Consider the following 16,916-nt stretch of genomic DNA (forward strand, 5'->3'; position numbering starts at 1 on the left):
GAGAGGCCGCGATAGTGAGAGGCCCGCGCACCGCGGTGAGGAGTGGCCCCCGCTTGCCGCAACTGGAGAAAGCCCTCGCACAGAAACGAAGACCCAACACAGCCATAAATAAATAAATAAATAAATTTAAAATAAATGTGATTTGAATAAAATATAAAATCTGGTTTAAAAAAACAAACAAACAAACAAAAAAACATGCTGCCTCAAGTTACCTGCTGGGGGAGGGTGCAGATCTCTGGGGCCTGTGGTCCTGGCAAGTGTCACTGCTCCAGGTCTCCCCTTCCCCAGGCGGGGGCAGTGGGAAGGCTTCTACCCCACCCTGCCTGAGCTGCCCCTGCAGAGCTTGCAGCCTCCTTCCAGAGAGGCCTCAAAGCACTCCTGGGGCCTGAGCTCTCCCCGCTCTTCTCCAGGGAGTCCCTGTCCTGGTCTGGTGACTGTGTGTCGCCCACCCCCACCCCCCACCCCCTCCCAAGCCAAGTAAGGAGGAGCGAGCCAACGGTTGAAAGCCTGGTCCAAGAACTGGCTCTGCCACTCATGTGCTGTGTGACGTTGGGCAAGTTACCGAACCTCTCTGTGCCTCAGTTTCTTCAACTGTGGGATGAATGCCCGTAGGGGTGACCTTATCCGGTAATTGTGAGGGTGAAGCAAGAGCTGCTTGCGGAGGAAGCCGGGCCCACAGCAAATGCTTTGTGGGAGTAGCCGGCAGAGGGCAGGACCCTCAGGCTCATTCATGGTCCTGCTGGCCCCAAGGCCCGGGAGTCCCAGGCTTTCTACACAAGGAAACAGGCAGCCACAGGAGTGCTCCTGGGCAGGGCAAGGGGGTGGGCTCCTGCAGGCTCCCTCTCGAAGGGTACCAGTCCTCAGACCCGCTCAGAAATGCTCCCTCGGCCCTGCAAAGCTGCACAGCCCCTCTTGGAGGAAGGAGAGGCTGCCCTGGGCCTGGAGCTTGGTCACGAGTCAGAGGAGCCCGAGAAGGTTCCAGAGGCCCGGACTGAACAGGCAAGGACTCCCTGTCGTGACTAGCAGCTAGCATCCAGCAGCTACCACCCACCGGACCATGAGGAACGGAAACCAAATTCCCGGGGCACAAAAAGAGCACGTTCGCAGCAAAGAGAGGGTGTGGGTTCGTTTTAAACACAGAACAAACCCAGCAGTTTCTTTCGTTAAAGTGAGCCAGAAAGGTAAGAGGTCAGCGCCAGATGGGGCAGACCTTTGACCCTGGGTTTAAGAATAGAACTTGGGGCAGGTGGGGCTCACCTTGCACACCTTGTGGACGGGCTGGGACTTCATGATGCTACAGAAGAGCTGAAAGCCGAGCTCCTCCAGCTGGAAAGTGGCCAGGTAGCAGATCACTAAGGAGAGAGGGTGCAAGAGCGGGGAGGAGGACATGGGGGTCCCCGCCCTGGGCCCCCGGCGTTTGACCCTGGTGGAGTCAGCCGGAGGCTAAGGGCCCGACAGGTGCACTGCAGGTGCAGCGAGCTGAGCTGAAGGCACCCGCCTCCATCAGGGCGTGTGACCAGAGGCAAGCGCTCCATCTGGGCCCACGTGAAAATAACCTGATACAACAGTACAAATGACGTCATCTCATACGGGGGGGGGCGGGGGGGCGCCGTCGCTGTCAAGGGTCTGCGGCTGACAAGGAGGCCAGGGCCTGGCCCACAGGGACCCATGGGCCCCCCACCGTGGCTGGCCACGGGCACCTACCCTCAAAGAGGCTGTAATCGGCCCACAGGCAGAGCCGGCCGTCCTGCACGTAGAAGGCGTCCACCACGATGGTCAGCAGCTTCCGGTACTCGAGGCACCCGGACAGAACTTCCATGATGAACGCCTGCTCCTGGGGGCTCAGGGTCTGGAGGAGAAACAGCTCGGGAGGGGGCCGCCGGCCAAGCCAGGGGAGAGGGCAGCCGCCTCCCGATGTGGGGGTCCCCAGTGCCCCCTGGAGCAGTGGGCAGCGCCCCAGCCGCCAGGAACACTGACCCTCGGACCCTGCAGGTCCCCCCCCCAGGAATCAGTCCCGCCGGCTCTCCTGGGTGGTGACAGTGCAGTGGGGCAAAGACGGAAATAAACACGGAAAATGACCCCGAAGGAAAAGTCCTGTGTGACTCCGGTCATATGAGGCCCCTAGAGGATTCAAATTCCCAGGACAGAAAGTAGAAGGGGGGGCGCCGGGGTAGGGGGAGAGGGTGGGGAGCTGTTGTTTAATGTGGACAGAGTTTCAGTTTGTGAAGGTGAGAAGGTTCTGGAGACGGACGGTGGTGATGTTCACACGTGAATGTACTTAATGCCATTGAATTGTACACTTAAGAACAGTTAAGATGGTAAATTTTATGTCATGTGTATTTTACCGCAATAAAAAAAAAAAACGAAAAACCAAGCAAGGAAAATCTCTGGGGGAGGGAATTAGTGTTTGCGGAGACTGACTTTTTTCCACTTACTCTTTGGAATATTGTGGGGTTTGTGACCTGTGTGTGTCACGTGTTACCTATTCAAAAAACCAGTTAAGTTTTTGACAATAAGAAAAAAAGAACATCTAATGTTGCCAATGCAGCAATGAGAAGGGCTGGTGGTATGGTGTTGGTGAGTCTTTCCCGAAAGCAATCTGGAAACATGTTTAAGAGCCTTGTATTTTCCATACACTTTAATCCAGTAACCACACTTCTGGGAATCTAAGGAAACCAGACAAAAAGCAGAAAATATCCATGTACAAGCAGCTCAGGGCAGTGGTACGTGCAGTGGTTGAAAGTATTAACAGCCTAAATGTCAACACAGGGAATCAGATACGATCTCTTCGTGTTGTGGGTGAGTAGGACGCAGCCATTACAATGATATTTCTGGAAAACTTATAGTAAGATGACAAAATACTTAATACCGTGTAAAACTGAAAATGCAGACCAGGATCCCAACAGATGTAAAACACATCAAAATAAACTCTCGCTAGCAGTATCACTCCCCTCCTCCCTCCAAATTTTTTTGGACAACCTATTAGATAAATTTTGGCATTCCCTTGCTTTATTTTGAATTTTTTATTATCAATGAAATTTTCATACGTTTACTGGACATTTATTTGTATTTCTCTCCTGTGAATTATCAATTTATATCCTTGGCTAACCTTTTTTATTTGGATAATATTTTTAGGAGCCCTTTGCATATTGAGGGAATTAACATGGTCATTAGTGTGATAGTTATTTGTCATAAGCTCGTAATTTTCCTTTTAACTTTGCGCAAAACATTTTTTAGCATATAGAGCGTAGAGGTTTTCACTTGGTTTTCTTTTTTTTTGGCTGCGCCATGCGGCATGTGGGATTTTAGTTCCCCAACCAGGGGTCAAACCTGTGCCCCCTGTATTGGGAGCACAGAGTCTTAACCACTGGACCACCAGGGAAGTCCCGATTTTACTTTGTTTTGAGGTCAAATCTACCTTTTCGTCTGTGATGTCTTCCCTTGTCTTTATGCTAAGAAAACAACAGAGTAATGAGATCATCTGAGGGGTCTTGGACGAGCCCAGGCCCTCGGGGAGCCCCGGACCCCACGCGTGTGAGCGGGGCGGCTGGATGCCGGGGGGCAGACAGCATCATTCTCACGCCCTCCCAGTCTCCGCACCACAGGGGCTGAAGGCCTGAGAGCCGCCTTCTCCAGCCGCTTTTGGGGGGGTTCTGAGCACAGTTGGGTTCTGCTGGTGAGACGTACTTGCAGGAGAGATGGGAGGCGAGTGGGGTGACGTTCCCCTCCTCCCTCGGCAGGGGCCGGGCCCCGACATTGACTCAGCCGCCCTTCCAGTGCCCCGAGTGGCTTCTGGGCTCCTGCGGGGACCCCATCTGATCCGGGGTATTGACGTCCTCCTACGACCTGACCTCCGACCTCCGACCTCCGCTCCCGGGCTCCTCTTCCTCTTCTCCATTATCTGCACTTGTCCCCTGGGTGAACTCACCCGCTGTCAAGGCTGACACGTGCTGATTTCAAATGTGCGCCAGCCCGGGCCGGGCCGGCTCTCCCTGGACTTCGGAAAGTGCTGTCTGCTCCTGTTCCACCTCCCTGCTTGGGTGTCTGACCCCATGGGCCTTGCCCAGACCTGCCCTCCCCCGCCTTCCCGGCTCCGTAAACACAATGCCTTGCTCCACCGTTCAGACCAAGCCCTTGATGCCCACCCCACCATCCCATCCCTCGGCTCCGGCTGTGGGGTCCCAGCTGCTCTCCCGCTTCTCCTGCTGCCCCTCCTCAGTGTATTTTCAACCCGCCAGTCGCCAAGCAATTCTTTGTAAAATGAAAATCAGATCATGTCTGTCCTTCCGGAGAACCCTCCAGAAAAAGAGTCCTTAAAAGGGCCGGCAAGGCCCAGCTCCCTCTGAGGCCCCCCCGGCCCTGCCTCCGCCCCCTGCCTCCGCCCCATCCTGGCTCCACTCCAGCCACGCTGGCTGCCCTCTGTTTCTCCAACACGCGGGGTGTCTCCTCAGGGCCTCCACGCTGGCTGTCCTCTCTGCCTGCAGAGCTCTTCCCTGCACACTTGCTCCCCGACTCCCATCAGGTCTTTGCTCAGATGTCACCTGACCCGGGAGGCATCCCTCACCACCCCTCAGGGTCAGACACGGCCTGGCCCCCTCAGCTGGCGGCGCACACCGGGATTATTGCCCCTTCCCTGCTGGGATGTCGTCTGGGCGCTCAAGAGGGAGGGAGTGGAGCGCCCTGCCTCCGTGGGAGGCCGTGGGGACCCCGTGACGTCCCAGTGCAGGCCGGGCACGGACTGGAGGCTCCTCCCCGCGGAGCACAGCCAGGAGGGGGAGGTGGGGGGCTCTTGCTCAGGGTCAGCTCTGGTCTCAGCAACCAGGATCCTGCCTCATTTTCCCTCTCAGGCTCCTCTAACCCCTGGGCTGTGCCCACACCAGAGGGCACGAGCCCCAGCTGGGCCCCAGTCCCCGCTTTTAACTTACTGCACTGGTGAAAGGAAGCCCAGGGGGCCCGGAACAGGCAGCTCGGAAAGCAGTGCGCCAGCAGGGCTGGCACGGAGGACGCCCTGAGTCAGCGCTGCCCGGGCTGAGGCGGCATGACACCGTGGGATGCCAGCCTGCAGCCTCCCCGGCCTCCCAGGCTCAGACAACAGCAGCTCCACTTCTCGTTCATTTGAACGTCTGTGTTTGGGGGTGTGAATGTGTAATTTTAATAAGGCCAGAGCCCTGAGCCTGCGGCTACAGGATGCCATCTGCCCGCAGTGAGGAGGTCAGGCAGGGCTGCACTGGCCCAGGGGTCTGGGAAGGTGGGGAGCCAGGCGGGACCTGACACTCTGGCCCACACGCCAGGTCTTCTCTGCCGGGAAGGTCAGGCCAGCAGGTCACAGAGAGGAGACCGAGGCCCAGAGGTGACACGCAGGTCAGAGGGCACTGAGTCCTAGACCAGGTCCTCCTGGCCAGGCTAGCACAGAAGGTAGGGTGAGGCCTGGACCCCACTGAGAAGGCCCCAGTATGGAGCCGGCCCCGAATCCTGGGCCAGCCTCGGTCACTGAGGCCAGAGGGCTACCACCCAAGGGCATCTGAGTTCCTGATACACTCTTGGGCCTTGGTCAAGTTCAGCGCTCCTGAGTCTGGGGACCGGGGCAGGTTCCGGGGAGAGCAGCAAGTGCTCCGACAGGGGTCTCATGGGCAGTCCTGGGGAGGGGCTGGGCTGTGGGCAGGGGAAGCAGAGGCCCACAGCCCGCCGGCTCTTCACAACCTGTAGTGCTTCCTACGAGAGATCCTCAGAGTTCACAGGCCCAGCTTGTCTGCTGGAGCCACAGGGAAAGGACAGAGCTAGACCAGGGGCCGGGGTCGGGACGCTGCTTTTACTGCAACCCAGGGTTTGAAATTCACATCACCAGTACACAGGGCCTCCTGCTAATCAGCGATGCAAAGACCGAAGTCAGAAAAGTAGGCAGAGGAAATTGAGGCTGCCAGATGCCCACACAAGCCCTTCTCCCTTTCTTCCTGCCTTACAGGAGAAAGCTGTCTCGTTGGAAGAGGCAATGTGCCCAGCTAAAACTTTTCCGGGCCCCTAGCTGATGTGGCACATGGCTCCAATCAATGAGATCTGATGGCAAATTGCTAGGTGTGGCCTCCAAGAAAGCTCCTTGAAAGTTAGGGAGATTCAGCTGGTGCCTGCCTTATACTGTTTGCCTTTCTCCTCTTCTCTCTGGGACATGAATGCAATGCTGGAGTAGGGCAGCCATTTTGCAACTACAAGGCAAAGGGTACATTCTAAGGATGGATAAGCAGACAGGAAGGAGAATGAGTTCCTAATGGCACCACAGAGCTGCTGAACCCATCCTGGACTGCCTATGTGCAGACTGCTTCTTATGTGAGCAAATATACCTCTAATTTCTTTAAGCCACTGCTTTCCTGGTGTTGTTATAGCCAAACACTGTTTCCAAACAGACACAGGTCCAAGCGATAGTCCAGAGAAAGAAATACTCATGAAAATATAACAGGAGAGGGACTACCCTCGTGGCTCAGTGGTTAAGAATCCGCCTGCCAATGCAGGGGACACGGGTTCGAGCCCTGGTCCGGGAAGATCCCACATGCCACGGAGCAACTAAGCCCGTGCACCACAACCACTGAGCCTGCGCTCTAGAGCCCGCGAGCCACAACTACTGAAGTCCACGCGCCTAGAGCCCGTGCTCCGCAACAAGAGAAGCCACCGCAATGAGAAGCCCACGCACCACAACAAAGAGTAGCCCCCGCTCGCCCCAACTAGAGAAAGCCTGCACACAGCAACGAAGACCCAACACAGCCAAAAATAAATAAATAAATTAAATAAATAAATAAATAAATAAACTGTAATGAAAGTATGGGTTTTGTCTTTATATATATATATATACATACACACACACACACACAAACACACACACACACACACACACACACACATATATATATATAAAACAGGAAAAATGCTGATTATAACTACACCAACTGCCTTTTCCCACCTCTTTGGTTGGCAAAGATAACATTTGCTAGCACGCTACGTAAGCAAGCTATAGGGGAACAAGCACTCCCCACCTGCCAGGTAGAGTGTCAACGTGGAGGTCTCTGTGGAGGGTCAACTGGAAAGATCTTTTGCAATCATGAGGGCCAATACTCTCGCACGTGTGTTTTCTGGGACTTGACCCTGGGCGCGTCTGCCCAGGTGCAGCGGGACAAGTGGGCCAGTCTGTCCCACGGCGATTTGCAACAGTAAAGGACTGGAAACAGCCATGATCCCGTCCACGGGGGACAGCTGTGACGGTTCTGGCACAGCCAGACAGAAGGATGCTTATGGCTTCACGATAAGAACGTGGAACAGTCCCCGGGATATCTCGTTAAGTGAAAAAGGCAAAGGGCAGGACTGTGTTACAATGCACTACCGTTTTGAAAAAGATTTTAAAAATACATATATAATTATATATAACTTTTAAACGTAAAATTTATAGCTTAAACAAAATTTTTCCAGATCTATTATCTATGCAAGACAGGCCTGGACCGTCTCTGGAAGGAACCACAGGTCACTGGTCTCCTGGGAGGGCCGGTGTGGGAGCGAGACCCCCAATGGATACCATTTTGAACATTTTGGGTTTTGGATCTTTGATGTCAACATATAAGGTATTTAAAAAAATATATTAAAATAAAAAATATTTCCTGAGCCCAGGTTTTCTCTGACACTACGGACTAGAAAGTGAAACAAGGCTTTCTGGTACTTGGCCACTGCCACCCCCCCCCCCCACCCTGGCCCTTCCCGCAGGAACCTGGGCTGGTGTTTCCAGGCTCCACCCACTCCTGCTTTTCCCCCAACCTCTTGCACAAGCCCATTCCGGTTTCCCCGCCCACCTCCCCCCACCCCTTTCCCTCGGGCTGCGGAACCGGCCTTTCCCCACCCCTGCCTCACCCCCAGACTGTCTGACTGACCAGCTGCAGGGCCCTTCTCCTGCCAGCCCATTTCGTTCCCCTGCTCAGCGCTCACCTGCCCTCCTGCCCACTGTTTGCTGAGTGGCCGGATCTCCTTCTCCCCCCTCCTCCCACCCCCAGGGAATCTCTCTCAAAGCCAGACCCTTCTGCGAGGGCTACTCAGACCTCATGGGTTTTCTGGGTACCCCAAGCTGACTGCTGTGCCTATCACACCCCACCCCTGTCCTGCAGGCCCGGGCAGTTCTCTGGACGTTCCTACGCCCAACCTGGTGGTCCTGGTGCCTGAGCCGTGGTGCTGGGTAGCCCGGAGGAGTGACGCCCACCAGGCTCCATCCCCCTTATAGCTGGTGCACTAATGAAATGACACTTGCTCCAAAGAGACATTAACCAGTGGGGGTGGGCAAAGCCTGGGGCAGGAGGGAGGCAGGGTGGGAAGCACCTCCTCCCTCCTGTTCCCCACTGAGGACCAGGCACTGGCTGGCAGCAGTGCCTTGTTGCTGGTGCCGCCCCCTCCTGCCCTCCGTCCTTTCTCCAGCTCCAGGCCCCCAGCCAGGTCCTCAGTGCTGTTCCCAGACGTCAGGCCACTTCTGTTTCTACAACCACTCCGCAGACTGGCATCTGGAGAGGCTGCTCCCCACACCTTAGCCCCCCTCGTGCACGGTGCTGCTGATGGAGAACTTTCTCTCAATGGTAAATGGATCCCTTTCTGACCTTAGACCAAATCTTCTCCCACTGACATATGTTCTCTGTGCAGAAATGCCATCGGGACCGTGCCCGAGGGAACCCCTGTCAGAGGGCTGGGAGGCTGCTCTGTGTGTGTGTGTGTGTGTGTGTGTGTGTGTGTCAGGGGAGGGGTTCCCAGGCTTCAGTCTAGAGAAGGAGAGTCACCACACCCTGCCCCCAATCCGCAAATCCTTGGAGTTTTCCCTATCTTGAGATTATTAATTATATCTGCAAAGATGGTATCTCAAAATAAGGTCATATTCACAGGTAACCGGGGTGAGGACATCAACATTTCTTTTTGGGGGACCCAGCTGAATCCACAGCCCTGCCCTTCCCCAGACTCTCTGCCAGTGGGTCTATGTGCTGTGTAATTCTCTGCCAGGTGGCAGTCTTGAGCCCTGGCCTAACAAGAGCGGTGTACTGCACCAATTTTCTGACAGCTGGAAGTAAAGGTATGTTGTCCAAACTGGGTCAGTTTCCAGTGTACCATTCCACTTGGACTTAGGATGGCTTTCTGAAAGGTTGTAAAAGACAGGTGCATCTGTAAAAGAAGCTGCTTCTCCATCCGTCCAGCATAGGCACATCTCAAAGACTCAGATGGCCCCCTTGGAAGACTCAGGGCACCGCTGGGTTGGGGGCCGAGCTGGCGTGGTGCCTCCCTCCCCATGGCCTTGCACACATCTGTCATCATGCCATGGCTCACCAGTGACAACTAGGACTCATTTACTATTAATAATCCATTGGATGTGGTAAAAAAAATCCCCAAACTACTTTGTTTTTTTTTTTTTGGCTGTGCCGTGCGGCTTGTGGGATCTTAGTTCCCTGACCAGGGATCGAACCTGCCCCCTGCAGTGGAAGCTCAGAGTCCTAACCACTGGACCTCCAGGGAATTCCCATCCCAAACTATTTGTTGTAACAAACCCACTTTCTGTAATTATTCTGGAGAAATCAGGACACTAACTTTACCACTTTTGCTGAGCGGTAAGGGAGGCCTTGCAGGGCCTGGGGGGCCGGGGCTGGGGACAGAGGGCAGGACACCAAGGAGGCTCGCTGGACATGGAGGGTGAGAAACGTGGGTGACACAGGGAACTGGAGTACAGAGGTCTTTTTCTTAGGATGAGGGAAGGCATAGCAGCTGTGGGTGACGGGAAAGACCCACTGAGGGGAGTGAGGCCGGACAGATAGAAGGAGTAGCCAAAGGGGCCGGGCCTGCAGTGGGGAGGGGCAGGCCGGCCGGGCTGGCGCTGCGCTGAGCTGCGCAAGGCCAGCTCAGGCTGGGAAAGAGCAGGACTGTGGATGGGCCTGGCCTTGGCTGTTTTCATCATTCCCCCAGAATGCTTAGGGTCTCAGGGGAGAGTTTGAGGAGGGGAAGCAGGGACTTGGCGGGGGGAGGTGCAGCCCACGCCCCAGTCCTTGCTGACTGCCAGGCTCCAGCCGGCAGAGACATCCCTTTCTGAATGACACAGGGGAGCAGGGACTGGGGCAGCGGTGCCCAGCTTTCTCTTGTGAGAGAGGCTTTGGTTTCCAGACGCCCCGGCTCTGCGTGCACTGCCGGGGCCCTGCCCCCCATCCTCCCAACCAGGTTTTCCAGCTGCTGCCCCACAAGGCGGCTGACGGAGAAAGGGAAGGTGGGTCTGTCTGCGGCACAGCAGAGGCCACGCCCCTGCAGGTGTATGGGGGTGGGGCCTGGCCCCAGTCACATCCCAGGGCCCGCAAAGCAGCTCACAGGCCTTGTTAAGCAGAGTAAGGGAAGGCTGCAGCTGGCGATTCACCCCGTAAGACCTCATTTGCTCCTCCTTCCAGGGGGCAGCAGGCCGAGTGGTAATCCCCGAGCGCTTCCCTGGGTGGACTTAGTCTCCTCTGGATGCCCCGTCCAACGGAGTCCACGGCCCGGAGTCCTGAAGGTGGCACCCCTGCAACGCGTGCCCCTGCTCCTAGCACCTGCCCTTGACAGACGGACAGATGTGGGGTCAAGTCACAGGGAGGCCTCCGAGGTGCTAGAGCGAGGACAGACCTGGGCCCAGAGACTTCAGCCCGGGGTCTCTCTGCATATGCTTGAAGTGGGGTGGGCTGTGGTAGGACAGGGACCCCCGGGGCACGGGAACAAGAGCCGAGTAGCTCTTCCAGGTGTGGCCCCTCTGCCCCACGCACATCCCTGCCCTGGGGGACGAAGATGTCCCCCAGTGGAGGGTGCTGAGCCGAGGTGCCTGCGAGGCTGACTCCCGTCCACCTTCAGCCGAGGATGGGACGACCCCACAGACGCACCCCGAGTTACGGCGTCCATGTTCCCTTGTCACGAGAGTAGTCAGATGCACATTCTGGGAGCTAGGAATGCCTCCTGAAGCAAAGAGGGGGTCCCATCCCTGAAGGGCACCCGAGATTCAGAGTGAGAGCTGACGTAAGCCTTTGGCTAGCTGGGAATCTCGCCTTGGGCCTCTCCTCGTGAAGGAAGGAAAGCGGCTGTTAGGAATGAGACTAAAAAGCTCCTGACAGGGCTTCCCTGGTGGCGCAGTGGTTAAGAATCCTCCTGCCAATGCGGGGGACACAAGTTCGTTCCCTGGTCCGGGAAGATCCCACCTGCCGCGGAGCAACTAAGCCCGTGCACGACAACTACTGAGTCTGCGCTCTGGAGTCCGCGAGCCACAACTACTGAAGCCCGCACGCCTAGAGCCCGTGCTCCGCAACAAGAGAAGCCACCGCAGTGAGAAGCCCACGCACAGCAACGAAGAGTAGCCCCCGCTCGCCGCAACTAGAGAAAGCCCGCGCGCAGCAGCGAAGACCCAACGCAGCCAAAAATAAATAAGTAAAATAAATAAATTAAAAAAAAAAAAAAAGCTCCTGACAGGTGTCACTGCTACAGACTCCCCGTGAGCCCTGAGCCACCACTCGGACCCTACCTGCAGGGAGGTGGCCGCAGCCTCCAGGAACTGCTCGGGACTCTCCTTCTCAGGTTTAAATTGGTCCAGTAGCTTAATCACAGTTTCAATGCATTTTCCATCGTAGGCCATCTTCCCAGGTGGGACCCTAAAAGCAAACCGTGCCAGGTCACGCCCTCCACGCACCCTGGGCTGTCAGCTCGGCAGGTGGCAAAGGACCTTCACCAAACTGACAGGAGGTCCACCAGGGAGCCTGGGACCTCGCGGGGCGAGGAGTGTTGGAGGGAAGTGGGGACCCCGGCGGGGGTAAGCCCAGGCCCACTTCCTGGGCTGTGTCCCTGCAGGCCTTGGGGAGCCCGCCCCCAGGCTCCCACACACCCACAGCCCCAGCAGCCCTCTCTGCCCCGCCCCTGTAGGCTCCCTGGCTGCCGCACGTGGCCCCAAGCCCTCCAGCTGTGCACGGGTGGGGATGACCCCTGGGAGAGGCCAGGCCAGAGAGTGGAGGCACCTTGTGAGTCAGCCTGAGCGGCCCTCAGCCCACCTGGGGTTTGGTGGTGGATGACTCAGCAGGCCCTGCTCGGAGGGAGAGGGGGACCTAAACACAAAAGTTTGGGGCAAGGAGAATCCTCGGGTCACCACGTTCAATACCCCCAATTTAAAGATGAGGTAACCAGCACCCAGAGGGGATGCATAGCCGGTAAGTGGCCAGGCCTGAGCATTCCAGAAACAGACCAGCTTCAGGAGACTGGCTTGCTCAGAGCCCTTCTCTGGCAGACCCTGGAGAAGCCGCTTGGGGTAGGAATGGGACCCCAGGAAGTGGTTCTAACAGGTGACCCCCAAATTGTCCTCAGAGCAGGGTGGCCAAGCCCCCCAGGAGCTCCTCTCTCATCCCCCCTTGTTCCACGCTGACTGGGCAGCTTCCCTGGGTCACCGTGCTGCTGGCTTCTTGGGCCCCAGCTATTGGCAAAGCCAGGCTGCTAGTGCCCTGGGGACAGCAGGGGTACCTCTTCTCCACCCAACAGGCTGGAATGGCTCTGGATGGCAGCACCCAGACTGAGGCCCTCCAGGATGGAGACTGAGTGAAGAAACAAAAGCCACATACACTGACACTGGGGGTCACCAGTGAGATGGCCAATCCCAGCCAATCACGGTCCACTGGGTGAGTCCCCCCCTCCCCACCCTCACTTGAAAGAGAACAAAGGCCAAATGCCACCAGACACTGCAGAGAGCCTCTGACACCAAACTTGGAAACAGAAACCAGCAAAAAAGGAAGTAGGAGAAAGCAGACAACATACACAGCAGGAAAACCCCGGAAACAAACAACTATACCACCTCTGAGAGATGGAGAGAGATACGGTATCCAAGAAACATCTGCAGGAAAAGAAAGAGTTCTTGGAAATTAAAATATGACAGCAGGACTAAAGATATAAATAGAAGAGGCAGAAGATAAAGCTGAGGAAATCTCCCAGAGAGCAGAAAAAGATGAAGATGTAGGAAGTAGGAGAAAAACACCAAGAAAATCGGGGAACCACTCCAACAGATCTGAATTCCAATCAACAGGGGTTCCAGAAAAGTGGGAGCGACATAATGCAAGGGACTATCCCAGAACGGGGGGACGGGGTCCCTGAGCGCCCTGAAGCAGGTCGTGCAGGAAGGGACAGGAGGGGTGCAGTGGTAACTCTGGGCACCAGGGTTCAGGGAACCCATCTCCAACCAAGAAGAATGACGGCTCTGTGGATTGGGGGGGCGCTGCACCCGGCCCGGGGAGGGAGCCCAGAAAGGAACAGGCTTGGGACTGGGAAGCCAGAGATTTTCCAGGAAGGTGACAGCAGGTGGCAGGCCAAGGGCCCCAGAGCACGGGGGACAGGGGTTCCAAGGGGAGCTCTGCACCTCTCAGGTCCCCCGTTTTGGAGCAGTTTTACCGAGGCTTTGACACCTGCCCTCATCAGGATAGGGAAGGAGAGACTTCCCTGGTGGTCCAGTGGTTAAGACTCTGCACTTCCGACGCAGGGGGTGTGGGTTCAATCCCTGGTCGGGGAACTAAGATCCCACATGCCATGCGGCCAGAAAAAAAAAAAGGACAGGGAAGGAAGCTCCACAGCTGCCTGCCTGTCAGTCCGGGGATGCGTCCTCACCCCTCTGCCAGCTGCACACATGGGCCCCAGCGCCACCCAGCACAGAGGCTTGACTGGGGCAGCTCCTTAGGGGCTGCTTCAGGGCCCAGCCCCAGCTGTGCATGGACACAAAAGCCGGCAGGAGCCTCTCCCGAATGAGGCCAGAAGAAAGGTCTCTTGGAACTCGGAAATGTGCTGCAAATGGCTTGAAGCCCTGATGCCGAGGGCAGGCCCTGGAGACCACGTCTCAGGAGGGTCCGTGGATCCGGAGATGGGGTCTATGGAAACCAGGGCAAACTGCATGAGCAAAGGCCAAGACCCACGAAGGCTTATGGGGGTGCCCGAGAGTTCCTATTTCCACATCAGTTCTTGTCCCAAAGTGCTCGTGAGCCATGGGTGCTGAGTAAGCCATCTGCCGGCACCACCAGGACGCGTCACTGCCTCAGGGCAGGTGGTAGTGCCGCTTTCTGAAGTGCGGGAGGTCTGGGAGGAGTGGTCTCCGGTCAGGGGAGTCCCCTTCCATTCCATCCATCACTAACACATCCTCCAAGTTCTCAGCTGCTGCAGGACCCAGCAGGGTCTCCTCAGCCTGTCCTACCCCTTCACAGCCCAGGGTCACAGCCCCTGGACCCTCTTCCTTCCTCACCCCAGCCCTGTCCACTTGGGCTTCTCACTGGCTCAGAAGCCCCATCACATGTGTCTCCAGAGCCTCAAATACTCTTCTTTCTGCTCTTCCTGGTGAGCTCCTAGGCATCCGTCAACACCCCATTCAAATATCACCACCTGTGAAGCCTCCCTTCCTCCTCCCTTAGCTCTCCCCTTCTCTGTGCCTACTCCGAAGTCACCCAAACTTCCCTTACACTCCTGTGAGCCTCTGGTGCAGGGCCCTGCCTTATCACCTCTGAATTCTCTGCCCTTACCCCAGAGCTGGCATCCAGTGAGAGCCACAGAATTGTCTGTGGAATGAATGAGGGACTGTAAAAATGTACAAGAGGATCAAGCACCCTAAATGGTGCTTGTATTTCAATCTGAAAGACAGCTTTAACATCCAGAGATAGACCTACCCAAAGATCATAGTAGTGCTTTTTTAAACCTTTGCTTCCACAGATCCTACAGTTCAACAGAGTTCAGTTTTACTGTCTCATTTAATTGAAAAATAATAGATGTCCCAATAATATTTACTAGGCAGGTTAAAGTGGAAGAGAACAAACCAGCCTTGAGCTGGGGGTTGGGGTCGGGGGGTCAGCCTCTTCATCCCCAAGGAGGATTTTCTGCTTGTGGCAACTGCTGAGGCCCAGGCTGGGGTCTAAAGTCCTCCCACCAGCCACTCTGCCTGATCCCAGAACTGTGTGAAAGAGGCACCCATGTCAACACGGTAAAGGGAAATAGCAGTCACATTCCAGGGCTCAAAAGGCGAGTCCTGAACCTAGGTAAAAAGTCTGTATTTATGGAAACAATGTTAAGGATTGAGTTTTTCTCCTCCTCCCACCCCATTGTGGTCATGTGGTGGGCTGCCCTGGATGGGCTCAGCCTGGAGGAACGGGATGGAAAGTGCCCCCTCTTGTACCTGACGTGGGCGGTGAGAGTGCACAGTCTGCATGCGTGTGTGTGTGTGTGTGTGTGTGTGTGTGTGTGCGTGCGTGTGTGTGTGTGTGTGTGTAGGGGAAGCTGCACCCAGGCAGGAGGGCTTTCCTGCCCTCCCCTCCTGTCCTGGAGCCAGAACATTCTGAAGAAAGGATGACTTGATGGGCCCTTTAGTGATGATGCAAGTCCAGGAGGAGCAAGAAAGCCACCCAAGCCCTCCCCGCATTCACAGGGGCCTGGATGGAAGGGACCGGAAGCAATGAATGGAGGGGCTGGGTGGAGGATGGGGGGGGGCGCTGTGGCTGCTGGGCCCGACCCCCCTGCAATTCTGGCTCACTGTCAGGCCTGAGGACTCCTCGGGGTGGGAGCTGGGCACCCCACACCTGGCACAGAGAGCTGCCCATGCGGGTGGACATCGCGAAGAGACACTAGAGTTCTGCATTCCCACTGAAATTAGCCTATAATCTTAGTCAAAATAGTCACAACTTTCGGTAGGAAACAGGTATTGAAGTTCATCCAATCCTGATGCGTGCTTTTAGCACCTCAGCTTTATTTTAATGGTGTAAAACCATACGTGTGGGTAGGGAGATTTAATTCCCAAGCTTATTGTTTTTTTAATATTAATTTTAACTCCACTCACAGGACTTGACTGTCCCATATTTAAGAAAACTTTAAAGGTGGGCTGGACCAAGTCTTTTCTTAGCAAATCCTTTACAGACAGAAATGAGATTACATGAGGAGATTTAAATTCCATCAGACACACACTAGTTCAACACTCTCAACCACTAGAGAGGCTTCATTTACATGGATCCCAAATGTGTGTTAATTAAAATACATTCTTTTCCTGGCTTTTAATTCTGATTAAAGCCAGTCTACTAAGGATTTCTGCTAAGTCATGTTCTGATGGCTTTGCTTAAAGTACAGACCCATGTGGCAGGTTTTGCTGGTTGCTTTTCAATCTCCACTCTTCCTTTCTTCCCGAGTAACAAAACCCTGATTTTTAGTTGAGTCTATTGCTGCCCAACTGAAAGATGACATTTCCTAGCCTTCCTGGCATCTGGGTATGCCAAGAAGTGGAAGAGTTAGAGACTCCCGGAAAGTCTCCTTGAAAGGGAGGAGCATACACTTCTTCTCTTTTCCACCCTGCTGCCTGGACTCAGGGGTGATGGGAGGAACTTAGGCAGCAATTCTGGACCACGAGGAAACATGCAAAGATGGCAGAAGAGCAAGCTAGAGGAGCCCAGATCCCTGATGACTTTTGGGGGTGTCATATCTCCCAAGATTGCCTCCCCATGGACCTATTTTATGGAAACACCAATAATCTTGTTTGGGTCACTATGATGTTGAAATTTTTCGTTGCATAAAGCTGAATCTAATCCTAACTATACACCCATTTCCCTGAGGTCAGCCTTCATCCTGAGCACAGTTTCAAACTGGGAAGCATAGGAAGGGAGGCTCTGAGCAGCATCAACAGTCCCAGACTTGGAGTAGGCCAAGGGCACACCCACAGAGTGTCTACCCAAGTTCTCGGACTGGAAACAGTGGCTGGGGGAAGAGCAGGATTTATGGGGGATGACTGGGAGTGCAGTTGGACACGTTTTGTTTGGGGGAATTTAGTAGACATCCAACTGGCAAAGAACAGGAAAAGGGGTCTAGAGTCGTGGGGCAAGGTTCAGGCTGGAGATGCAGGTTTTGGAAGGTCAGGAGAAAATGGT

General features: G+C 55.3%; 1 protein-coding gene across 2 annotated transcripts in view; it reads right to left on the reverse strand.

Annotated features, from left to right (window-relative positions):
* The window catches only part of CFAP99 (cilia and flagella associated protein 99), a 43,378-nt gene that overhangs the window by 25,032 nt on the left and 1,430 nt on the right, over positions 1-16,916 (reverse strand). The window contains exons 2-4 of one of the 2 annotated variants that reach the window (XM_082390935.1): positions 11,525-11,651; positions 1,705-1,849; positions 1,258-1,352 (exon numbers count right to left, since the gene is read on the reverse strand). In XM_082390935.1, the coding sequence (XP_082247061.1) occupies positions 1,258-1,352; positions 1,705-1,849; positions 11,525-11,651 (367 nt within the window). Of the gene's footprint in view, positions 1-1,257; positions 1,353-1,704; positions 1,850-4,925; positions 5,459-11,524; positions 11,652-16,916 lie in introns of those variants that run through there. The other variant, XM_082390936.1, reaches the window with a different exon arrangement.

The sequence above is a fragment of the Balaenoptera borealis genome (genome assembly GCF_965194805.1).
Source record: "Balaenoptera borealis genome assembly, chromosome: 4".
Lineage (NCBI taxonomy): Eukaryota > Metazoa > Chordata > Mammalia > Artiodactyla > Balaenopteridae > Balaenoptera > Balaenoptera borealis.